The sequence below is a fragment of the Colletes latitarsis genome, chromosome 6 (assembly GCF_051014445.1).
Source record: "Colletes latitarsis isolate SP2378_abdomen chromosome 6, iyColLati1, whole genome shotgun sequence".
NCBI lineage: Eukaryota > Metazoa > Arthropoda > Insecta > Hymenoptera > Colletidae > Colletes > Colletes latitarsis.
This window is the reverse complement of record NC_135139.1, coordinates 15,989,666-16,015,509: the sequence shown is the minus strand read 5'-3', so window position 1 is coordinate 16,015,509 and position 25,844 is coordinate 15,989,666. Positions and strand designations below refer to the sequence as shown.

The 25,844-nt window shown below is 43.9% G+C and overlaps 1 protein-coding gene across 2 annotated transcripts in view; it reads right to left on the bottom strand.

The window, feature by feature from the left end:
- The window catches only part of Shrm (shroom), a 221,458-nt gene that overhangs the window by 75,191 nt on the left and 120,423 nt on the right, over positions 1 to 25,844 (bottom strand). For both annotated transcript variants that reach the window (XM_076767551.1, XM_076767552.1), the window contains exons 2-7: positions 15,460 to 15,831; positions 13,671 to 13,983; positions 11,046 to 11,288; positions 9,356 to 9,510; positions 8,413 to 9,279; positions 6,614 to 8,335 (exon numbers count right to left, since the gene is read on the bottom strand). In XM_076767551.1, coding sequence (XP_076623666.1) covers positions 6,614 to 8,335; positions 8,413 to 9,279; positions 9,356 to 9,510; positions 11,046 to 11,288; positions 13,671 to 13,983; positions 15,460 to 15,797 — 3,638 coding nt within the window. In that variant the 5' untranslated portion in view covers positions 15,798 to 15,831. The remainder of the gene's footprint in view (positions 1 to 6,613; positions 8,336 to 8,412; positions 9,280 to 9,355; positions 9,511 to 11,045; positions 11,289 to 13,670; positions 13,984 to 15,459; positions 15,832 to 25,844) is intronic.

The window sequence follows — 25,844 nt, the reverse complement described above, 5'->3', positions numbered from 1 at the left end:
CGAAGATATTAGAATTATCGAGAAATTAATCAACGTGATAATAAATAAGAATTCCAAGACCTGTATCTGAATAAGTGTATCTTAACAAATTCTGATAAAGCTGAATGCAACGTTACATGCACGCGTAGTAGTTTTCCAAGAAGACACGACTTACTCTTGTAAGGTTGAGGCAATATTTATACATCTGGGCCGTGAAAGTTTCAAAAATATAACTCAGAAATTATATAGTACATCATCCCACGTTTTTATTCGACGGTCCTGTTCACTTTCGATTCGCTTGTTGAGTCAACACCGTCCGTATGTAAAGATATGCCAGTTATGTCAGTCCTGTCAACACGCGTCATGCTTGTCACGTAAAACGATGGGTTCCGTAGACTCTAGTAACCTCTAATAAAAAATGTTATTTGGAGTCCTTGGATATTTCACTATGAAATGTGTGTTTTGACGAGATAGAACAAGTTCGTAAATATTCAAGAACAAAAAATAAATATTTCTAAGTTTAGTACAAGTATCACGAGCCTTAAGTGCTCAAATTTGTTTTGACTTCACTTCTTAAACATCATTATTAGCTTTTCTCCACTTTAAAAAAGTAAGCATTCTATAATGGAAAGAGGTGTTATGGTATAAATACAAGGCTTCGAATTAATTGAATTTAAATTTAATCTACCTGTATTTCAAGCCTTTTAATTTTTTTTTAGATTACAGGACGTGTATATATTAAATTTAATTGTTCGCGTTTAAAATATGTAGCAACATTGCAAAATCTTGTAGAACGCAGAGAGAAAAAGGAGCTAATTGCGTAATATCTTACTGGGTACAACATTAATATGCGTAATTTATAAAGTGGTTTACGAGAGAAAGTTATAAGCGCTGTAGTATTACAACGAGCTATTAATTACCAAGTTCAGTGATTGGTCATCGAGGGCGTTCCCAGTAGACGTTACTGATCGACATGTTAGGAATATTTAGAGCAGATTCTTCATTGCAATATAACGTTGAATTTAAAAACGCGACTGAAAAGTAAAAATAAAACTGAAAGAAATTATCAAATTATGCATCGATCTGTCACTGCAGTTTATGTAAAACAAACAAAGTAGATACAAACACGAACGATGTAACGTTCCCCGAATGTATAGAGAATTATCATACAATGAAATAATAATATGTCCCGAATGTATAGAAAATTATCATACAATGAAATAATGTCTCACAGTGTTATGATAAAATGGTTGGCATCGTTAAAAAAAAATAATAAAATTAATTCATAAATACACGTAAGCCTCGTACGAAGCATTTCGATTTCAACCGGACTGGATAAGCAATCGGTTAAAAATCTTTTCAATTTATTATCCGTGGGTCTATTTTCACCGTTTAAAGAGGGGAAGAATTTAGTTTTATATTAACAAAGGAAAGTGACATAACATCGTTACGCCAGTACACGTCTAGTTACGAAGTTCGGATACTACGCTGACTACTTTCTTTTCGTCGCATGTTAATCGGTCGGTTAATGAAGGCGTATGCCACCAGTATTGCCACTATCGTTCCTAAACTCGCTTAGAATTAGTCGGGATTGCATGCAATTAACCCCGTTCCTTAACAAGTCGTCAAACGAGTCTGGCCACGCACGAAGGGCGGACGTTACACGTCGTGGAAGGCTGTTTTGAAGTAGCTGTTCGTCGCTCGAGTTTCCATCCGACGAAGGGTACTTCTGCTGAAACGAATAGCTCCGTGTCGTTCTCCTTTTAATTGCCGTTAATAATTAGCAGATGCGGTACATCGTTGCTTCACACTGTTGCGACACGGTTATCTACGCGTACACGTCGCGAATAATCGCGCGTAGAGCTCCAACAATTAGGCAATAATCGTAAAACTTGTACAGGACGCGTTCGACGAGAACCGTCAGGAGCATACATCATTTTTACGACTCGAAAGTTTAAACTAATTAAATGCGCGTTACGTGTTTCGATCGTGCCGATAAAAATCTATCGCGCGTCAATTGTTTACACTCGTAATGCTTTTCGCGAGATCGATCGTCGATAAATCTAACCGGGCTCGATAAGCGTTGTATATTTTCCAGTTAATCTATCATTTCCGCGATCAAACAGACACGGCTGTTTTTTCCAGTATTCTTGAAATCGCTTATCGGGTCTGGTACGATCGACAAAACAAACAGAAAGCAATACATTTTTACCCAACGCGGATGATCGATCGCGACGGGTTCTTCTTTGTTCGTTTCGGTGTGATTCGAAATCGAAGTCTGCGAATAATTGACGTTACAGTGTTCATTGAACACATAGGATTGACAAACGACTAGAACATGTTAACAAAAGCGGATCGTCGCGCGATTAAAATTAGTCGCGTCGCTCAATATCTGACTTTCAAACATCGACGTCTTCAAACTGATAATCGTTCCGAGTCTTCGCATATCTATATCCGTAATGAAATCGGCAAAATCGTAGTCATTCGTTTCGCGATAATACGATATGCCGTGTACACACGTCTTTTTCTTCTCCAGATATACCCTTACGCGTTGTCATCCGACTTGGTCGAGAGACAAGGAACAACCGGTGTTAAGCGATACCCAACGCAGTCGTTGGCTACCCTGTCGAGGTCGCGGTCTTGCCTCCATACACAGGTGCTGGCACCGAGTGAAACGAGTTTTACTTGGCGATGCAACAGGGAAAAGGAAGAAATGCGTCGAAAATGGGAAACGAAGATTGCCTGGGTTAGGTCTGGATGACACCAGTTCGATCTTCTCTTATTTGGACATTATAAGTTAAATCAGAAATAAAATGTCTATAAATGCGATATAACCGAGTTTCAGAAACCTCCTATGTTCTTTTACCCTTTGGTCTCGCTCTGGGAGCAAACTAACGCGACATTAGCTTGTCACGAATAACGCCCAAGCAGGAATTCACCGGCCAATTAACGCGTCGAACTCGTCGTGACGAAAAGCGAAAATAGCCGTGTAATGAGAATCGGCGATAACGCCACGGGTGGTCGCGTAATTCCTCGCGAGAAGTATCGCCTGCGTAAATTCATAGCGTATTTTTTCTCCGACAGGGTCGATTTATGCGCGGACTGCGCCGGCCGTTCAGCGAAACCTCGGCTACTTGAATTTCCGTCGAGACTTTTAATTGCGCCCGGTACTCCGAAAGACACCTCCAGTGAAAATACATTCCTATGCACTCGACTAGATATAACAGCGAAGAGTAATCGCGGCAGCAATTGCCACGATTAGATTACCGGATCGAATAGGATCTCCGATCCGAATCAGCGAATTTTTCGTCGGGCCGTGCCAACGTAGATTTTATCGGTGAAAAGTAAATCACGCGATTTCTCGGGTATCGCTGATTCCGCTCTCTACGTTTAAGAAATTTTAACACGTTCACTGTGCTGTGGGACATATAATATGTTTACTTACAGATGGAAGGCTCGCAGACTTCGAAACTTTGTATACGAGTGATCGATTGCCAAATCTAGGCAATCGAATTACGATTTTATCTTCGATATTGAGTCTGAGTATAGTGATCCCTCGTTAACGTTCGCTGGCTCGAGCGTGTGACGCCAACGTTATCGAGGGAGGTATTAGGAAATTGTCCATTGTTACCTCTGCTAGGCTTCATCGTATTGTTTCTTTTAAAAGCTGTGTATTTCTCGTGGGTTAGTTCAACTTTAAAAGAGTGAGGACTGATTTGTAAATAACGTTACCAGGCATCGATCTTTTGTATCGCGTTCGACATTAAGTCTTTGTGTATTTCCTCTTCCTTATTTTTAAACTTCGTTTTCTACGTTTTAAAAAATATACAGTTAGTTTATGTATGAACATTTAATGATCAGATTTGCAACGTTCGAAGGATGACTTCGTGAACAATATCGAGGGAAAAACTAGCAAACGTTAACGAGGGACCACCGTATATACGACTAAACAAAATTAGTCTTGCTATTTAAAATACAAATAAATACTGTGTAGAAGAAGAGGTTTGAAAAATTTGTAGTGATATGGCCTGGTTTCCTTTAACGCGAGCTCGATCGTGCATTTAGCAGCGCCATAAATGGGAAGTGTCTCGTCGAGGGGTCCGCGAAACGGTCGACAAAATTCTCACGCGTTCTACTCTTCTCATCGTGTGGCAACGGAGCAGACAGCGCCACGGCGAGCATAATCGAGCGTCGAAGAACAGGCTAACACGCCCCTGGTGCCACGCGGTAACCTTTTTTCTGACATTTCTACCTCGCGGCTCGGTTCGCCCGAAAGGTTAAGCCTCCGCGCGCGGGCTCGAATACCCCGAACGGGCACCGAGGCGCGGAGCAACAAGAACGGAGGGAAACCATGCAACGGTTCTCCAGCTGCTCCGGAGATCCCTTGTCTTCTCTTCCTGTCGAAGGTCGAACCTCGAGCCGAACGTTTACTCCTCGAACCGTGTCGCGAGGTCGAAACCTCTCGGACCGCGAACTCTGCGTCCCAGCAGTCGGACGACCGCTCGACCGTCACAGAAGCCAGCTGGTCACCCAATCAGAGCGAGAACGAAACAAAAGAAAGGTGAAAAGACTTATCGTCCCGTGAGATCGAGCCTACATCCTGTACCCACGCCAACGGACCAACCCGACGAATCCTCCGCGACCATGCAATTATTATTAATCCGTTGTTAATTTCCTTTTGCACCGTCGTTATCTCGCTACCCCTGTCGACGACACATCTCGTTCTTGCGAACTGGAGAACGTCTCGTGACCTAAAAACCCACGGACCGATGGACAAAGAGGCGTTGGGTCACAGGTCTCTGCCCCCCCCCCCCATGCAGCCCCCTGGTCTCTGTTTCAAAATGCAACGCATCTCCTGTGATCGTCTTTGATCCGTATTTTAAAACAATTGTCCTAACACAACAGGATTTTTCATTTGCGCTATGGTGATTTTTGCAAAGAATAATACATCTAAAAATTCTCCAACGAATAATATCTTCTAGTTCGTCAAGCAATTAAATAGATCATTAACTGTACGTAGTCTCGTAAAGAAGACCTTACAGGAAGTATACTGAAAAAAATAATTGAAAAATGACGAGAAATTAGAATTTTTTAAGCGATATTCATCGAAGGATATCTGCAATAAATTTCATATAGTTGCAAAATGTATAAATGTCTATCTCATTAACGCGTGTATCCAGAGTCTTGAAGGTAAATGTAGTCTCTCCTCTATAAATCTCGATTACATGTACCACGATTTCGATGTTATAATTCAGAAGTTTCTCGATCTTGATAAAGAGCTCCACCGTGAGCACAGTAATGCGAATATTACGGGAAACCAAACGTTCGAGAGTTTAATGTGGAATTTACCGATGTACGAGGATTTAATTTAAACACAGATCATAAACGTTTCCGAAGGATCGTACGCGTATCGCAGCGACGATGTCATTTAAGACTCTCGCCGGACGCGATTCAGGGAAAGTCACACGCTCGTAAATCAGCGGCGGTAATGGGCACCGTTAGATTTGCAATGATAATCCGATGGTAATGCATGCGATTCGGTCGAGCGACTGAACGAGAAAATAATTAACGACCCGCCGAGTGCATCGAGTTCGCCGAACTATCGGCATCGGTATTCTGATCCCTCGGGATTTACGAGTTTACGGATTTAATCGAGTGCAGAAAAAAAAAATAGCGAAAAACATCACGACTCGAATAATCTGTAATTCTTATTTAACGTTCGTTCTGACAGCTAACGATCCCGTGGCTTCGAATCAGAGAAATTTAGAATGATAGATTCCCCGTGTAAATTGTACACGGTAAATCATTTTTTCATGCATCGTGAGAAATAATAGCGACGATCGACGTCGTAAATAGTTTCCATGCTATGGATGCTGTTCGAGAGGATCGTTGATCGCGTTGCACGACCAATTTCGACTTTTCAACGTGCGTGATACGCACTTAATTTTTGGTGTTCTCCCAAAGCGATGCTCGAGGGTTTGGGCGACGACGCAACGTCTTCTCGAGTGATCTATCGATCTTCCCGGATCGTTAATAATCTCCATCGACAGCGCGGAGGAAGGTGTACCCGCGGTTACCTTTAATTCAACCGATCGATCGCAGGATAAGAACGTACGACGGGACATCGCGCAGCGGGTATAACGGACAATCCTGGAACCGCGTCGCGGAGGCAACAGCCATTTACCATTCAATTACATCGCAATTACAGGATCGTGTGCGTTCCGTGGATCAAACTGCTGCAACGACCACTGTTTCTACCCTGGAGACCGCTAATCGACGACCGTTAAACGAACGACCAAGATCCTCGCGATCATAAACATATCTCGACAACATCGTCTACGTAAAGTTTCCCAAAACTTGCGCGGTACCACCTTTGAAACGACGTTAAAACTTTGTGCAATGTTACGGTCGTCGTGCAATAAACGTCGCAAAGAATAATGTGACGAGCGTCTACTGTGTGTCAGCGAGAAGTTGACTAGCGAAAGGAATGCGGGTTTGATTCATGCCTACTCTATCACTATTGGTCGAAACGACGAAAGTGGGGATGGGCGGAGCGATTGTGTCGTCCCGCTAGTCAGCTTCTCACGATAGAAATCAACGAAAATCAAGTAAATTGAAAACTAATCGAACTTACCCTTGAAGCGCATGGGGAGGAGCAGGCCGCGGCGGGGGTGGTAGCGATTTTCTGCCCGGAGTGTTTTGTCGTGGCGCCAGAGGCGGTGGCGGGGAACTAGGCGACCCGGGGCCACCGTATCTATCCGTGGGACACTGTGGCTGAGGCTTCTGCTTAGGTGTGTCCATGTACTTGGGCGGCAAGGCGTAATAGTTCCTCTGAGTGGCGTCACCATGACGTTGATGATGATTCGGCACGTATTTCGGAGGCTCGTGATACTTTTGGGGACTCGATTCCGAGGGGAACATTTTCGAGTTGGCTTCGTAGCCCGTCTTCACGGGGCTACCGATCGAGAAACCGTGATTCCCGCCCTCCAGGTACTTGGAGGCGCTCTTCGAGTTCTCTGGAACGGGCAAGTAGTTCGGTCTAGGCGACTGGCTCGACTGGCCGTTCGAAGCACTTTTGTCAACACTTTTGGGCACTTGGGGCTGAGGTCTCTGGCCGGAGGACGACTCCAACCTCTGAGTGGAATCGTTTCTGAGCAAGCCAGAGACGTCGAGTCTCGTTCTGTCCACTCTCATGGACTCCTGTCGAACGATTCGTGGCTCCACTGGAACCTGAGGAGCGGGCCTTTGATTTCCGGAATCGCTGTATCGTTGCGATATGAGATCAGGTAGTTGCGCCGGAGGTCTGCTAGGGAAAGGCCGCTCCTCGGATATTCTTCTCGCTGGCGTCACTCTGCCATTCACCATTAACTTCTGAGTAGACGGGTATCTCAAGCTGGACCGTCCAGTGGCCACCATTCTGTGAGTAGCGAATCCGGCGGACACACCGTTCTCCAGCACCATTTCGGAGTCTACGTGTTTCAACGCTATGGCAGCTCTGACGAACTGATGCTGATCCTGGTCCTGGGGCACTGGTTTCGCGGGCGAATTGGGCGAGGACTTCCCAGAGGATTTGTCGTGTTCTCTTTTAGAGCCGTGTTTCGATCTTCTCGTCGAGTGTCTCTCGAGTTTGTGACGATCGCAGGATCTGTCGCGGATCTTGGACTCTTCCGGTTGATGGTGCGCGTTGTTGGACTTGCGTTGCTGAGTGTCTGTGAAGCAGTCGTCGCTGAGTTCTGGCGGTGGAGGTGGCAGTGGATCGTCGCAATCGTGGACCTCGTTCTCGGTCACCGTTGGAGGCGAAGGTGGAGGCAAGTCTGGGCTGGGCACGCGATCGTTGTAAACGTTTCTTAGATGAGGCTTCTTGGGTGGTCTCTCGGGTACCCAATCATCGATCGATATAGCCGGACCGACTATAACGGGCCCCAATAAGTCCGTGGAAAGGCTGCCACAGCTGTTGCTGTGCTGATGCTTGGGACTCGGTAGATCACCGTTGCCCTGATTCTGACTTCTGTTACCGTTTTCTCTCCAAGCACCGCTAGCATAATCGGAGGCAGAGCTGGCTCGTCTGGACGAGGATGGTCTGGGACGCGGGGGCGGTTGAGGTGGTGGACTTTGAGGCGCGGGTGCGGAGCCTTGGGCTAGCTGTGGCTCGGATCGCCAAGAGGCTTGATGGTGTCTCTCATAAAAGGAGAGCAACGCTTTTTTCTGTATGGCTTTCAACGTTGGGTCAGAGACCCGATGGCGTTTTTCCGGATCCAAGTACGTGTAACGCATCTGCTGCTGTTGCTGCTTCTCCAACTCGTTTATACGTTCCGCTACTGTCATCTGCGGCTGTTGCGGCAACGTTGAGTTCATTCTGAAAAGAAATATAAATTCAGTAAAGGTACTTGTCGGGAATAAAATTTAAATTGATCAAGATTATGTATATTGTACCTTGAGGACTGCGTAGACTCTTGAGGTTGCGTGGTGCTGACGGGATACAGTTTGCGTTGGGTTCTTTCTCGATCTAAATACAACACGCTTTCGGAGTGGTGTCTCTGCGGTGTCTGTACTCTGGCACTATGAGCGATCAACTGTTTGCTGCACGGAAGTCCATTCGTCTGGCTGACGTCCGACATCGACCCGTGAATAGGATTCCAAGCCTCCGGGCTCTGCGGACTCGATGGGCCGATCTGCTGACGTATCGGGCTCTGAGACATCGGCTGAGCGAGGGATCCGTATTTGTCGGCTTCGATTCGCACCGAATTGTCCCACTGGCTGCTCGTCTGCGACTTGTCCGCCAACGATTCCTCGTCGATGTTCGACTCTTGCCACTTGCTCTCCCGAACCGTCGACACATCGGCCACGTTGGTCGACGCGTTGCAATGATTGATCACAGCAGGTAGGCTGGATCTACCCTGATTCTGTTTGTTGCGATCGTTCATCGACACTTGCCACTTGTCCGGCCACTTCTCGCTGTGTCTGCCCTTCGCAGTCGGCGACAAGCTGGTGCTGCTCACGTCGCTCATGGAACTCTGCCACTTGTCGTGGCACCCGTTGCTGGATTTTTGAGCCAAAATTCCGCCGTTCACGCTGCTAACGTCCGACATCGATCCGTGGTGCCATCGATCCGACGCACCCTGTCGCGCCGGCAGTCCGCTGGATACGCTGACGTCCGACATCGAGCCGTGCCATTTCAAGGTCTCGCTACTGGAGGCGCTTCCGCTCGACGTAGTCACTACGCTGTCTCTACCCTCCCTGGAAGTGTCCTCCCAGGTCGAAGCTGGTCTCTGCGCCACCGCCTCGCTGTCTCTTCGCAATCTGAAATAGTAATGATGTTAACACGCGCGTGGCAGGGTAGAAAATAAATTGTGTTTTAAAGTATTGGTTAGGTTACCTGTCGAGGAACGGGGTGTTCGTCGTCGAATCCACGCTGGAAACGTAACTGTGATAGCCTTCGGATTGTGCGTAGCTGGCCTGCTGGGAATGTTGCACCCTCGTGTATTCCTCGAGACCTGCTTGTGTTAGAGTTGCCTCCCGGTATATGTCCACCTAGATCGATGGAAATATTTTAGTGTAAATGACTCGTCGGTTAGAGAGGTGGGTAAGTGGTTCATAATTAATGCTGTAAGACTAGATCTGTGATAGTAGATTTGTAATAAAAAATTCTCCACTTATATTTTGTCGTGGTAAATAAATGATAGTGTGCTTTTTACTTGAAGGTTATAGAATGTAATGAACAACCATGAAACAGCAATGAATATAATGTATATATTCCTGCACGATACGATTCTGATCGCTATCACATATTCAAATGGACCAGGAGGTACAGAGTTATCAGACACGCCGCTTGGGAGACTTCAATGCATGGTGTAGTATTATTCCAGAGTGCATTAGGACAAAATCTCGAAAAAACTGGCTACCAAGTTTAGAAATTATTGAAGAAAAGTGGTATATAGTGATTTTTGCGGCCTTCGATTACGAGTCTAATAATAAAATTGCAGAATATGAATACACATACCCCTGAAATCCTACCCACTTTCGAGAAAAAAATTCGAGTAGGTACTGATTTTTTAGACGAAATTAAAACATTTCAAATCATGCTAAAAAAATTATATTTAGTTACAGGGGGCAATTACAATCGTTTTTGGTCAATAGACATACCCTCAAAATCCTAACCACTTTCGAGAAAAAAATTCCTTACCAAAAATATCATTTCTGGCCAGAAATGTTACCCCGAAATTTCGTGCGAATCTTTAAAACGTCGTAACTTCTGAACGGATGGGACGATTTTAATGTTTAAAAAAGCAATCTACGCGTATTTTAGTGTATAATATGTACAAATCGTAAAAATATTCGAAAAGTTGGTCCTTGACCTCGCAAAATGAGAAAAACAGCATAGAAATGGTCAAAACTTCAAACGACCATAACTCCTACAATAGTGAATATATTTCAATGAAACTTTTTTCCGAAGTAGAGCTCATGGGTACCTACAAAAAAGTATTAGGCAAGATTTCCGTACAACGTCAAACAAATTTATTAAAAATCAAAAACGAATTTTTAAGAAAAATCGACAAAGGGGGTAGGTGCCTAAATTTTCGGTGAAAAAAAAATATTTCAAAACGTTCTGGAAAAATTATTTTCGGTTGCGGGGGTCAACTACAATCAGTTTTGGTCATTAGACATACCCTCGAAATCCTACCCATTTACGAGAAAAAAATTCGAGAAGGTGTAAAATTTTTCGATAAAATTAAAAAATTTCAAATCGTTCTGGAAAAATTATTTTCGGGAGCGGGGGTCAATTGCAATAATTTTTGGTTAACAAACCTATCCCTGAAATCCTACTCACTTTCTAGAAAAAAATTCAGTACGGACGGAACTTTAAACGTTAATAACTTTTTAACGAAGCCTCCATCAACAAATAAGTATTCTTGATTTTCGTCTTGTTTTGATCTCTAGAATCTCCCATTATAATTTTTCCCAGGGGTGGCCGAACACCCTGTATAACGAGTTGGACTGATGTATTCACGCTATTTTCAACATCGAATTTTGAAGTCGAAGAAAATACTTTTAGCCAGACATTGTACCTGGGACACTTGAGGATCTTGGTAGCTCCTGACGTAGGCTTCCAGATCGGCATGGCTGAGGGTCTGACTGGTCTGTTGCTCGCGTTCAGGAGGCGACGGCACGACGTACTCCGCATCCCCCAGAGCTTTACCCTCGCGATCCACGCGAGGCCACAATCTCGGTTCCTCTTCCACATTGTTCCTATTACGCGACTCGAAAGTCTCGGCCGGTATCTTCTCGCAGCGTTCCATTACGGTCTTTAACTGCAACGCGAAAATCGTTGTTCTTTCTAAGAGCCATTCGTAGTAACTGTTCTTATCTAACCCCGTGCACGATCGAGTGCGTAATTCGTTGCATAATCGTGCGCGTGGTGTGCGCGTTTACGTTAACTGTTTAACGTAATTCAGTTTAAATCGTGTCCTGTTTTTGCCATACGAGCCCTCTTTTCCCATCGAGTATCAAGACGGTTCGTTTAAAATAAACTATCGGGCAACGAGCTAATTACGGTGGTTGGCAAAAAGCACCGCGGGCTAATAAGGAAGTTCTGAATTGAGCAAAAGGAAAGCCGAATGAATTACGGGCGCGCTAACGTGGCCTGGCCAGTGTTCTTCTAGCGACTCAGGAAAGAATGGAATTCCCGTTCGCAGTACACGATGGAATTAAAAGCTGGGACACGGGTCGGCACACGGCGTGTCTCGAAATTGCCGGCCTACTTCGGGGGAAGTCGCCGTAGTCGACGACGATTATGTCACCGAGAGAAAGGAGGGTGCGGGTGTGGGAGATTAATTATGTGTGTCGTTTTAGGGCGCAGCACGATTTACCAAGGTTCTGACCTACGCCGTTCCCGACGCTCGACGCGACACGTTCGACCAATTAAACTTCCTCCGGAGCCACTCGGTTGCCTGTTCCCCGTACGGACGTCGTCGCCATCGTGAAACTTCGCAACGATTACCAGGGGGCCGGAGCTGAAAACGCCGCGATAAGCTCCCCCGTTCGTTCGTGACTGGTTAACACCGTCGAAAGTGCTTCGCCTCCTTGCAAATGAGTTTTCAATTTCGTAATCGCCGCGACACGAGGGAATACTCGCCGCCCGTACACGCTCGGACGAGCCGCGTTACGGAAAGTTAATTGGTACGGTGACGCGTCGCTTTTAGTTTAAAAGCAGAGGCTGCGCAACATCTGCCGGCACTTTATTAAGAAAATCTATCACGATTGCCGATCGTGAAACACTTAAGACTCGGTAACGATCACGTTTTTCTATCCTCAAACGTAAAATCTTCGAAGTTACAATTTCGTGGTTGACAATATTACTATCATTTAATGTAGAAATTTTTCTTGATAAATGGAGTTCGAATTTTGCTGAAATTAAAATATGCAATGTAGGTAATATTGAGTGGAGTTTTAGTCATCGATTTAATGGCTTCTAGTCTTTAGGTTTCTACCATGAGAATTAAATTGAAACTACATCAGGAACAAACGTGTGAATTCTATATAATTCATTGGTTAATGAAAAATATTATTCATCGGTATATTGCTGCCACGGTTTGTAGAATTTAATCCAGCTCAATGTAATTAATGACCCGTAACGTTAAGAGTAACCGATAAAAATAGATCGACCGAGTTTTCTAACCATTGCTACAGGTGACGACGGACGCTTGTAAATCTGATTATTATGGAAAAAGTGTTACCAGGAAAGAATAGAACAGTAAAACCGTTGTAAAGGTATAAATAGCATCGTTGAAACGGCTATGACACCTGCCGATTTCGTTCGTAGACTGCATTCAAATAACATGGTGTGAAAACGGTGTGGTCAGCCGACCATAACAGCCGAGCGCGTGGATCGGTTACCTGAAACGGGTCGCACCGGCGCTTTTAACAGCTCATTATGACGTTGATTACAAAATGCCCATTCTTGAAATAACTATACTTTATAGGCGAAGCTTCAAGAACTACGTTTGTATTTTATTAAACTTCTTACTGACAAACGATGGTTTAAAACTCGCAAACTACGTACTTTTTTTCCTTTATGGTATTTAAAATGTAAAGACGATATTTCAATCTTGCGGAAAATTTACTCCAAATTACCAATCTACTGCAATTGAAAACAACGAAAGTAGAAACTTATTATGGTCAATAGCTTCGGGGAGACAAATTCATTTGTACAGCACTTTTTCCCTCGATACTGTTCACGTCGCGGAACCGAGCCAGCGAATATTAGGAAACGATTACTGTAAATAGGCAAAAATCGTAAATTCATCTATTTCTTACAGACAGATTTAAGTGTAGTACTTAAGTTTTAATGAACTTTTGCACACTGATGATGGATCTATCCATTATGAGTTCGTGGTCTGACAGTATTTCAAACACCATGACTATAAAAAAGGTTTAATAAAAATATGCACCGTCTCTAACAAAAAAAATTCAGAAACCAGTGAAAGGATAACTTGAGCCCCATCCAAGTATACGCATTTAAATTTCGCAAAAATCCGTAGGCACAGACCGCGAGGAGCAATCGATCTGTCTTGGAACGACACTGAAACATGGGTTCGAGGGAATCGGACAACAATTCTCATCAAATTTCTACTTTTAGAAGGCTAAACGAGCACCGAGCTGACAAAACCCGTGGGGATCCGAGGATACATCACCTGCTGCGTGAACGTGGGATTGGGCCTCTTCGTGTGCGGTCTGGTGTACTGGGCAGGCTTCTCCTTCGGGTAATTGGTGTGATCGGTCCAGGACTTGGAACGATGGGATCCGCTATGGGCCGAGCTGTGAACGTCCTCGTCGGGGTGCCTCTCCGGCGCGCTCGGCCACGAAGGATACTTCTCGTGTCCTGGCCCATAGCAGACGCCTTTGAGGCTGGACGCGTCTCTGACCGGCGGCGTTGGCGGCGGAGACGCTTCGTCTCTCTCATTGAGAGGGAGCGTGTAGCTGTCGAATCCGAGGCTCTCGCTGTACCTGTTCGGACAAACAAGGAAATGCATCCTTTAACGGCGCACGCTCCGCCCGTCATCCGCTCTCGAACGATCGTTTATGGAAACGTTCGATCGTCTCGCCGCGTGGGAGCAATTATACCGCGAGAACGCGAACGAACCGCAGTAGTTATTAGCGCTCGGTACTCGATGAATCACTCCGCGAGACGTTAGCAATCCCTGGCAACCGGTAGGCGACGGGTTCCTCTCCGGCGCGATGTCATTGAACCACTTTATTACCAGGATGCGTGGCTGCCGCATAATTTATGGAATAGTCAACAAGTTCAACGTAACTGGAAATGCGTATAATCAGTCTATAATTGCAACCGTCGTTCCTGGACCCCGTCTTCGTAACGACGGGCAGACGCCGCGGAACGTTACGTACAACCTATCGCGAAATCTAAGTGGGCCAGGACTAATACAGAAACGTCTAATTGGCTGCCAAACGGTATCTTTTATCGTTACTGCAAAAAGCTGCCCCTATAGACGAGCGCGAGCAAACACGGCCATGGAAACTTGTTCTTCATTAATGGAACAATTAATTTTCACGCAATGGGGATCGATGCTTGCTTTGACCCCCCGGTTAATAGGATGAAGCACGCGATCCAGACTGATCGACGCTCGTAAAAATAACGAGCAGAATTTACGTTGCGTTTGATAGATACGTAGACACGTACGATCTTGCTCGATGTACGCACAGGTTCATCTAATCGAATGGGAAGTTTTCGAGCAAAAGCAAAATGCTGGGCTTCTTTTATTCTGTAATACGCTTTCACCTCGATAATTGAGGCAGCTGGAAACCGTTTAAGTCTTAATAGTGTTGATGTACTACGAAAAAAGAACTCTTTGATCGATCTACTAATTCTGTATAGACGATGCGTGATATCGCTTTATTCCTTTTACGGTTAATTTTGTACTCTATTTGCAAATGCGCTGTTCGTTTACATTATGCCACCATCAATTTCAAGTACTTGAAATTCAAACCAAAACAAATCTCATTTTTTCAAATTAGTTAAGTATTTGATCATCCAAGTAGCTTGAATACTCGATCAAACTTGAGAAAATTCAATCAGTTTAAATGTTTGAACACCATGATTGTTGCAACAAGTTAAAAACTTGTATGTTAATTATAAGAATTATATTTCTATTACTATGGCGGCTCTTCAAATTTAATTTATAGTAACACAAACTAAATTAACCGAACGAAGGAATAAAAAATGAAATAAAGCATTTTTAAATTTTGCGAGGAAAAAAAACACTTCCAATTTTCAAAAACGACACCACAAAACTGCCTTCAAGCTGCTAGTCGTTCATATTGAAAACAATTGGAGCACAAAACGTTAGGGTTTTTATTCTTATTCTAAACTCAAAGAAGAAATATCGTGTCGTGTCGGTCCTGCCACTATCGACGAACGGAACGGGAGGAAGTAACGCGGCTACAATTCGATTGGAGATTGCGTACCCGCTGTCATTCTTATAGCCTGCAGTATTCTTCTTGTGACTTTCGTTGTAACCGGCAACCGTGGCTTTCTTTGTTGCGTTGGCAGCCTCGAGCTCGTTCTCCGCGGACCTCCTGCCGTCGTTTCTGCGGCGATAGTACTCGTTAGGAGGCACCGTCCGAGACGGACTCTGCTTAAGGCCATAACCTTCCTGAGGATACGACGAGGTACTCTTGAAATTGGTAGGCTCGCTCCCGTGGCCGTGACTCGCGTACTTGTATGGGCCCGGAGGACAGGAAGGTGGGCCCGGGGCCTCATCCTGGACTCGATATCCTGGCGGCGACGGTTGCAGTTCCGTCATCGTGTAACCAACGTCCCCGCCATCCGGGATACACCTGCGAAATCGAGCAAGAACAAGTCGGTTAGCTTCGTTGCTTCTCTCGGTGTCGATGAATCAGCGATTGCTGGGACCAAACGAATCGATGGACATTATTGCCGGTACCCGGATCTTTCGTTTTTCGGATGACTATCGTGCTACCCGTGTCATTAACACACGCCCCTTCCCGAGTATACGTGCTAAAATGGTTCATGATAATCGCTACTTGTATCTAAGAAGCAATTAACATTGGCAATTTCGTTCCTCTCTCTCTTTCTCTTCTCTAAGACTTGGAGCAAAGCTTTTTGTTCATCCTCTACTTCGAGTTACAATAAAGTAATAATTTCTAAAATGAACTTTGATAAAAGTACAGTGTCATCCACTTCCGCTAACGATACTTTCGGTAAGTTCGACGATCGTTGCGCGATCTCGTGTTCGGGAATAATCAAGCGATCGTGCACGTTCGTTTTTCCAGTCGCGGAGATTAATCGAACGGCTGGTTTTAATTGATCGAGCCAAAGGTTAATTAAGATACCGGTCCAACAGGGGGGATTTTTGATCGGGCGCGTTGCGAAATGGTTCCACGTAAATTAAAATCATTAATCGAGAATGTTTTACGGTGCGATGCGAAACGGTTCGCCATTAGTCTCGCTCGCGATTTTATGAATATCGCGGCCGATCGATGACGCGCCGCGCGAATTTACGACCCACTGTTGCTTTCACCCGTAGCACGTGTTACGAATCGAGAGATCCCCGGAGATCTATCGGATCGCCGTGAAACGTTACCGCGATGGGAACGATCGCGTGCGCGCACACGCCTTACGACCGACATTATACTAATCAATTTGTTAGCCGGGAGAAGTACATTGTCCGGGGAGTAGGCGCTAGGCTCGTAGAATCGAACGCTAGGCGTGTCTGCAACGCGATTAAATCCGAGGAAACCTCTCACTGGTGCTTGTTTAACCTCTTGGCCGCGTTCCGGGCGACGAAAGTGTAATGACTCGCGCTAATAGCGACGCTTCTTATCGTCGAGATCGATGATGCCGATAATCTCGTTCCGAAATTACGTGCCACGTAATGACTTGCGACGAAGGAGAGGGTGTGCCTCGTTGACACCTTGCTAACGAGGATCGATGCCTTATAGGTAGGGCTCAAACTGATCAACTGCGCCTCTGTTTAAAGCCACGTTCCCACGTGTACGACACGCTGTGCATTACTTATCAACTGTTTAACCCTTCGGTTCCCATAGCTACCCGCAAATGCCGTCTTTTATTCGACGCGTGACACGAAAAAATTCAATGCTTACGAGACCTAGTACGTTCTAACGAGCAATTTAGTATCTATTTCAACTCTAGCGCGATCCATCTTCCTGTTTGTATCGGCTGCTATTTCTAGAAAAATTCTATTTCATCTTACTTCGTTAGTTCCTTGCTTTTAAGAAGATAAACTTTTAAGAAGAAATGAGAAAGGAATTCGTATCAAATAAATGGATACTTAAAAGAAGTTAAGATAGAGAGTCATAATCTACTAAATTGTATTTCATAAATTTTAATAGTAACTATGGTCGCTAATGATCTTTCAAGTTGAAGCAACATTAATAAAAATCAACTGTAGGTGTCTTTGAACTTCATGTAAACAGGTTGCACACTAGTACAATATTGATATTATGATTCTAGCATGTGACTACTTGTATTAGCTTCAAAGCCACTTCTAAATAAGAATACTTGAACCGATTATCTGACATCAGTTGTAATTTAAAAAATTCATATAACGTACCATATTTTAACCCATTATTCCCGAGTAATAAGCATTTTTGTATTTCAGTAATGTGTAGTTAATTTTACAGGAAGCATGTGAAATAACCCCTTCATTGCGGTGTACAGCGTCTAATGGGAATAGATTTCTTCCTATAACTCATACAGCTGATTACTCGCGAAATTTACATAAGATTGACCTGTTAATGTAATCTTCCATCAAGGAATGCAAGCTAGATTACATTATCATCAATTATCCCTGCTCACCCATTTGCACTGAATTGTTGTGGTTGATTTCATTAAAGAATAGCATACATAATCGAATAATTATAATAAATATGATAGATAAAGCTTAGAACTATGAAGCATCGAACACGAACGCTTTAGAATCAGTTGTACTAGTTGAATTTGTAGTTAAGAATATTTTACAAAAATGACTGTAATTCAAGAACAAAATAGAGAGTACATTTGCATCCATTGTTTTCATTGTTTTTGTGTCCTCGAACAACCGTTGAAATGGGCTCCGCGTGTTAGAATACACTCTGAATATTTAAATCGAGCCCGGGAATAGCGTCATTACCATGCATTGAAATCACCCGAGAGGCGTTTACATTAACCCTATGTTCAGGATTTTGTTACACGAAAACGAAATGTCTTCGGTTTCCTACAGAAATGTGAATGTTTTTCTCGAAATTATCTAGAGTCTATATACAATAAAAACAATTTATACAGGACAGTATTAAATAACGAATCCTTTTCTTGAAGCGCAGAGGCTCAGAAAAATATTTTTCGAGTTCAAGCGCCTCCTAACCTGCATCTTTTTTATTTCATTTATTTATTTAGTATAAGGAACATACCTATTTGAGTACATATTTATATCATGCGAACTCAGAGATAGAATGGATTAATTCACCTTAGATCTTAGAGAAGAAACATCGCTCTTAGCGATACACCAAAAAAATAAATATTGAAGTCTTCTTCATAGAATTGAGACATTACGCTCGAAAATTGAGATAAACAGCGACTCGATCTCGCAAATCGCGCGTCGGAAAAATTACTTACGCCTCGAATAACAAATCGCCTTCATTTGTCGCGTAAGAAAAATTACTGCCCACGCGCAGTCATCGGGACGAAAACATTATTGTCACAACGAAACGGTAACGCGTCGTATTGGCTGTCGTTGGGTGGTAAGATGTGGGTCATCCGAATGCTCTAAAAGATTCGCGGTTCGTCGAACAATCGACTATATATCATCGGTTATCACGATGCATCCTGCGATGCCAGAGATACGGATAGGCCGTTCCAGATTCGTTCGCGTTTATTCAGGCCCATCGTATCCGAGCACAATCGGCGTCGTTACGCCCCGTACGACGATCAAGATCGATGACGCTACAACGCGGCAGAAGGCATATCCCGACTGCGATTCTTCCGCCGTGTCTTCGGCTGCACCGGGAGCGTTTCTATGGCCGTGTTCGTCCGTCGATCCCGTACCCCGACAGCGGCTGAATGAAAACGGCAAAAGAGAGATAAGGAATTCACGTGATCGGCCCGAGAGGACGCCTCGACGCCGTCCCGCAGCCGGTAAAACCTTCCTCGCGACAATGTATATTTATGTGTATGCACGTACACACCACGGAAAGAAGAAAAGAAACGGCGAAGTCACCCGGACTCCGAGGCAGCTGTGCAATTTTTCTCCGGTCGCGTTCGTTCCCCGGGGGATGGATCCTCGATCGCGAGGATGCACGCAGGGATACGGTTTAACAGAGATGCTAAAGCGACCGTGGGGGCTTCGTTCGGACGCATTCCGACGTTTCAACGGTTGCAGAATGCAGCCAAACGATTTTGTAATAAGCGAAAGTATGCGCCTAGCGTGAGCTGGGACCGCCGCGGACGTAAAAACTGATAATGAGCTACCGTTTCGAGAGTTACCACGCCGATCTCGACTATCCCTGGTTAAGTTAAGTTAATAAGTACGCCGCGCTGGGTTTATAAATATGCCCGGTAGACATTGAGAAGCCGTAATAAGGTAACGATATTTAATAGCTCCATGGAACACGGCGAACGGGGACACAACCCTCGAATTTGACAAAGCGCCTGGCTCTCTCCACCGGCGACCATAAACAGCTCGAGTTCAGAGTGGTCGCTTTCACGACTAATAAATTGAATATAAAAGCACGCTATCAGGTCTGTATACACTAGGAACTCACGATCTTTAGCGTGCGTTAAATTGGATTCGTTATGGTGGGCGTGTCGGCGCCGTAGTTTTGCATAATAAGAACGAGCCTGAATAGGCCCACCGGACAGACTTACGATCCTTTAAGGATTGAAATACGCGTTGTTTAATAATGCACGAAGAATTCCAGCGTTACCAACGATTCACCGTTTTCTTAACGCGAAATATTTTTTGCCACGACGCTCCCATCTAGCTGATGGAATGATCTGTGGACCGGTGGCTCGGTTTACGTATTAATGGGGGAGTGACCGTGCATTCGTGGATCTTGCTTCTCATGTAAATTGTCTCGCGAAACGTCGGGGACGGCGCGAGCCAGTATGAGAAACGAGACCAATTATCCTGGTTCCTTTGTACACGGAGTCAATTACATTACGACTGGCAACAAAATGCTCCTCCACTGCTGTGCTTCTTAGTAATAGTTTAATAATAGTTTCAGTAATTGCATCCTACCTCATTCTCTCCGCGCGCACGCAACCCTCGAGTGGAACGTGTAATTTCCCCTGTCGGAACCATCAAAACTTGCAACGAGAGAACGATTTCAACGGAGGGAATTGGAATAATAATATCGAGGGATAGATGACTTCTTGAAACGCGTGAAAAAGTATCGTTGCTCTTGAATTTCAACAAACCAAAGACGATTTTCTTTGCGTGTAAATTTCCTATCGATCTTGCGGTTATCGAGGCATACTTATTCATTTTTATTTAATCGACGACTCTATTTAAATATAATTTTTCAACCTTCTGTTTGTATCACTAACTTGTGCTCCAACTTCGACTTATAAATAGGATTCTGACCTTTCTGACGGTTAAAATACCTGTTTTAAGAGTTCAAGAATATACCTGAATTTTCCAGATTTTTTTATAGCTCTAGAAAAACTTGGGAAACCTGACTGTCCCTAAAAGACCCAGGTCGCCAATGGAGACAGGAAAATTTTAACCTGGCAATGAAGGGTTAATATTTCAGAAAGCCTGTCACATTTAAATAGTAATATTTAACATTTTTATGATAATTTTGTCTAAGAACAAGGTATATGGGTAAAATATTATTCTTTTGTACGTGTGAATCTTATTTCTAAAATGGAAGTCGTTTTGAGTAGAAAATAAGGTGGTGATTCTTCGTTGCGTGATTTGAGATAGCATACACTGTACATAATGTAGGTAAATTCCCGGTTAAACGTGTAATTTTGAACGTCGAAACCATCGGAAACGCTCGTACATCTTACAGTTCTTTTTCTCTGCTAGCGGTCATTCTCCGTACTACGCCGTGCTAATGCATCGCACGTGATTTATTTTTCTTTTCGCAATCATTGTTACCATTTTGGTAATGATGGACAATTTTTGAACTCGAGCGAACCTGCAATTTCGAAATCCCTTCTTTCAGGAATAATTTAAAACGCGAAAGATCCGAGAACACATTCCCATGATCTCATTAACATTCTGTGAAGGGAGAGACCCGAAAATGTGCACTTTAAATTCAAATATACGGGGCGAGTCTTACAATGTGTCCAATGTAATTATCTCCTAAATTTGTGCACATTTAATTATACAGAATTACACAGAAGCAATTTTATCTTTGATTCATTTGTTTTTACTACAATTACTAACGTTTATAAATGCAAACAAGGAGAAGTAAATAATCTACAGTGCACAAAGGAGTCTTAACCTCGCTGTTTTGTCCTTTTACAGTAACAAAAAGCTTCTTGAAAACGTTTTTCGAAGCTTCGTAAATTTCTTCCACTTTTTATTTCGTGGAGTTAAGCCTTATGACACGAAGAATTGCCTGGCAAAACGCAAACTACTCCGGGAACGTCCCACGGGCAGGACAGAGCGCAGAGCGAGGGGAACGCTAATAAACTCATCGCGGGCGAACGGAGCAAAACAGAGCGCTGAACAAAACGAACCGCGCGCACGCGAGGCGAGCCTAAATTATCAGATCGTTGCGAGGCCCCGACGAAAACGAGCAACACGGATCGCTGGATGTCTGAATGAAACGAAGCCGCGCGTACGACAGAACGAATCTGAATGGAACGTAACAAGACGTAACGACGCGCCAGAGAAAACTGAATGCACACAAGCGTGTGAAAATACGAAGACGCGACTGGGAATTAAATTGAACGAATTAAAGAATTCCCAAAGAAAAGAGAGAAAAATCGAAAAGTCAAAGATGACTGCCTTTGTATCGACAGAGTGTTTTTATACCAATATTGTTGAAGTTTAATTGGATTTTAATTTGCAAACGAATTTCAAATTTATATGTCTTATTCGCGAATAAAATTTGCCCAATTCTGGCACGCGGGGATCAAGTTTCACGCGGTAGCGCGCTGGATCTTGCGCAAATCAAAAAGATACGCGGCCTGTATGCACCTAAATCACGCGCGTTAATTGCCGACGGTGGGAGCAAGCGAGGCCATCGCGTACGCCTCGAGTTTCGTCGTGATAAATTCACGACGATTCATTCGCGACGAGCACGCGTTCATACCCGAGGGTTGTTCATCCCCTGTTCGCGCGTCGCTCCGTCTTTCCTCACCTTCTTTTCGAACAGGTTTATCGCGCCGCTCGGATTGCAAGGTCGCGAACCGAGGAATCCTAGCCGGTGAGGAACGGCTGTCAGCGAATTTGTTAGGCGACCTGGTAATAAGTTCGTGGAATCGGTGGCGGCGCGAGGTATCGCATTTCGAGGCTGAAGAAGGACGCGAGCGTCACGAAGGTCGTGAACGTGCACGTCGAGACGTTGTCGGCGAAATTTGTCACCGGTGAAATTGTGGGATTGCATGTCGAGAAAGAATCCGCGGATTGTCCTATTTTAACGAAGCCTTACTTTAGTTAGGTTGTAAAACAGCCTTGTCTCTTGAACTTTAACCTTTCACCCTACCTGATACAGCTCGTGCGTGCACGTTCCATCTATTCTGAACCACTATTTGCAAATCCTATACCTTCTTCTTTCCACTTATACTTAATTCTTTATATCCTTATTTTAGTGGTTATTTCTTTTGGCACAATCTTGCTTGTTTGTAATAATGGTACTAATAATTTATTGTACGGGTAATCTCATTAGAGTATGCATGTAATACAGTACAGAAAAATAAATTAATAAGAATTACAAATTCACTGTCTTAGAACAGACTAATAACACGTATTAAAAATAGTCAAACTTTATATGTGTGCAGTTCCGAAACTATTTGTATTTTCTCCACAATTCAGCCACTGTTGGAAGCGGCAAACCTTCCCATTTAAAGTGGTTTTTGGTTTTTGTCGATCCGACTTTCCGTTTTGGAGATATCGTAATTTATGTGAAGGAGTAATTTTTTTAATTCGACTATCTCTGTTTCCGTCTAACGCGTCAGACCTCGCACGTGCATCGTGCTGACCAACCCCAACATCGTGACCCAGTTGCGTAGTATTTACTATTTACTACGAGCGCGTACGGTCAGTGACCTCGCGGGCGTACCAATGAAAAGTAAACAAACTTCGGAGCCTTATATCTCTGGAACTAGCCACCGCATCGACTTGAAACTAAAATCGCTATATCTCCGGAACTAATAACGCTATCACCTTGTACGAACGCTCATTTTAAAGGGCATTTCATCCTCTATCCGATGAATATATTAACTGTTATTATTTATGCTGTCTTCTATGTTTATTTTGCAATTTACTTTGATGCTATGTGCCCAAAGAAGTTTCAGCAATTCCTATTGATCATGCGACTGGTGTGCGATAAAACTGGATTATAAATTTTTTATTTAACTGAAATTGAATTTAAATTTTCTATACAGGTTGAAGTGTCTGTAGGTTTAGTGTTGAATCTAAAATCAAGGAAGTTACATTCCAGGCATAAACTCGCGTTAACAATCTTGAACAGTTCCGAGTTAAGATGCTGTTACTTGTAAGAATATTTTTCTTACCATAGATTTTTTCTATCTGTTATCGAACGATCGTAGTGCTCTATTAATTAAAATACTCAGGAAGTAAATGTGTTTACGGTTATACCTCGTGTATTTTTCTCCACTTTGCGTAACTGTTTTAGGAAATCGTTATACGCGTACGTACATTGAAAACAGTAATTCAGATTTAATTTGGATAATCGAAGGGTAATCATCCACGACAAATGGTACTCTTCGGTTCTTACACTATATCTGTAGTTAAACGGCACTAAATTAAATATTCTCGGTTCCGCGGGTTGCATTTCGTTCGACGTTCTCCCGTTGTTTCCGGCAGCTGTACGCTTCAAGGTACGCGATTACCGTAAATCTTTTCTTACATAACAACATCAAGGGAGCGATATCAGCTTCTAGACCGGCTTCATGCGTGCTATCGAATCGCATAAATTTACGTCCAACAGCGACCGTAAAGGACGCTTATTGCCACTCGAAGACTATTTTCCGTTTCTGAGTTAACGAGTCCGGTCCGAAAGAAACCCCGAGACGTTTTCAGGAAGCAGAACAACGCCTTTCGCGCGCAAACCAAAGGAGGTACTGTCCGATTAGCGACAGACAAAATCAGAAAGTCCGCGAAATCGAAACGGAAAGAACTGTACGCGCTACGGACCGCCTCGCGAACGTGAATTGCGTTACATCACGTAATTAATGCGACTCGTGTTCGCCGACTGGTTACCCGGCACACGTGTAATTCAGAGGAACGATCGAAAGCAAGCGTTAGCACCGTGACCGGGCTGGATTTAATTCTCCCGGTAATCCGTGCGCTATTTTAATCGCGCGCAGTGTGGAATTAATGGCAGCGGTGCAGCATTTATCAAACTGCCCGTAGATAAAGACGTTTCGATGATGCCGACCGTGCGATATAAACTTTGCTATTAAATGGGTGAAAGTTTTGAAGGAACGGAATCGCTATTCATCTGGATTACACCGTTTCTTCCCGAATCGCGGCTCAACGAGTAATCTGAAACGGAGTTATTGCCGAGAGGAGAAACATATCATTTTCTCTGAATGCCTTACGAATCGAGTCGAATCCAGTTTGATTCGTGACTTTAGAACAGCAAACAATATTTTAATGGTCATTTTTTAGACGTATCGGTGTTTGTCAAATTTTTGTCTAGCTTCTGCACTTTAATTTCCGTTGTACCCTTGTTGTTATTTAAATAGCATTTGATTGGCATATATATGCATAAAGTCGCGGTAAGAACAGTGTCAAAGGAATCGACGAACAGACATAAATGCACAAACCAGACTAGACTATAGAAGAGCTGCCAGGTCAGGGAAGTCCTCTGGCAGCTAAAATGAGAAGCGCCAAGGAACTTCAAGAACTACACTCGAAGCATCGTGAAGAGAAGAAGAGAATCGATGAATCGACGAGCAGAGAAGTGCAAGGAATACAGAATGCGCGCAGAGAACACATACTTAGACTGTTAATTATATCTACTCTTCTCTTCATCCTACTCTTCATAGTCGCAGCCTTCCGCGTAAAAATTACTTGACATTATTAACCCTCGCAAGACTGATGGTTTAGTAGAGACGCAAAACGCAAATTCCGATGTCATTTTAAAAATTCTTTACCTATAATATTTGTTCTGTTTGAGTACAGTCGACAGATGCATTATAAAACGAAGCAGCATTATATAACTCGATTTTTGAATTAATTGCATTGAGACAGCGAAGATTAAGAGTCGCTGGTTCGGAGTTTAAAAATTGTTCGGCTGACGGGAATCCAGCAGATTGCGAATAATTGGTCCCGAGGATTCAGCGTTCTGGATGGAAACGATGGCGCAATTCCCGACGCGATTCACGATGCATCGTAAAAGGAAGCAAAGGAACCGATGGAAAAACAATGAAGGTCAGCTCGCGCGGGTCGCGTTCCTAGCGTCGACAGGGGGGCTTCGTAAAAAGAAATTGACGAGGAATGCACGAGGGGGTTAAACGACCGGCCCGTAGAATGCAACAGAGACGTACGAGCTGGCTTATCGTCCCGCGTCTATTTCTCGATCGCTCCGAGCGGTAAATTCAACGCCAGAGTGCTGTCCTCGGCCCCGAGCGTGCAAAACAGGAGGATAGAAGGCGATTACGGCTGGGAGACAGCGAGAAAGGTAGATCG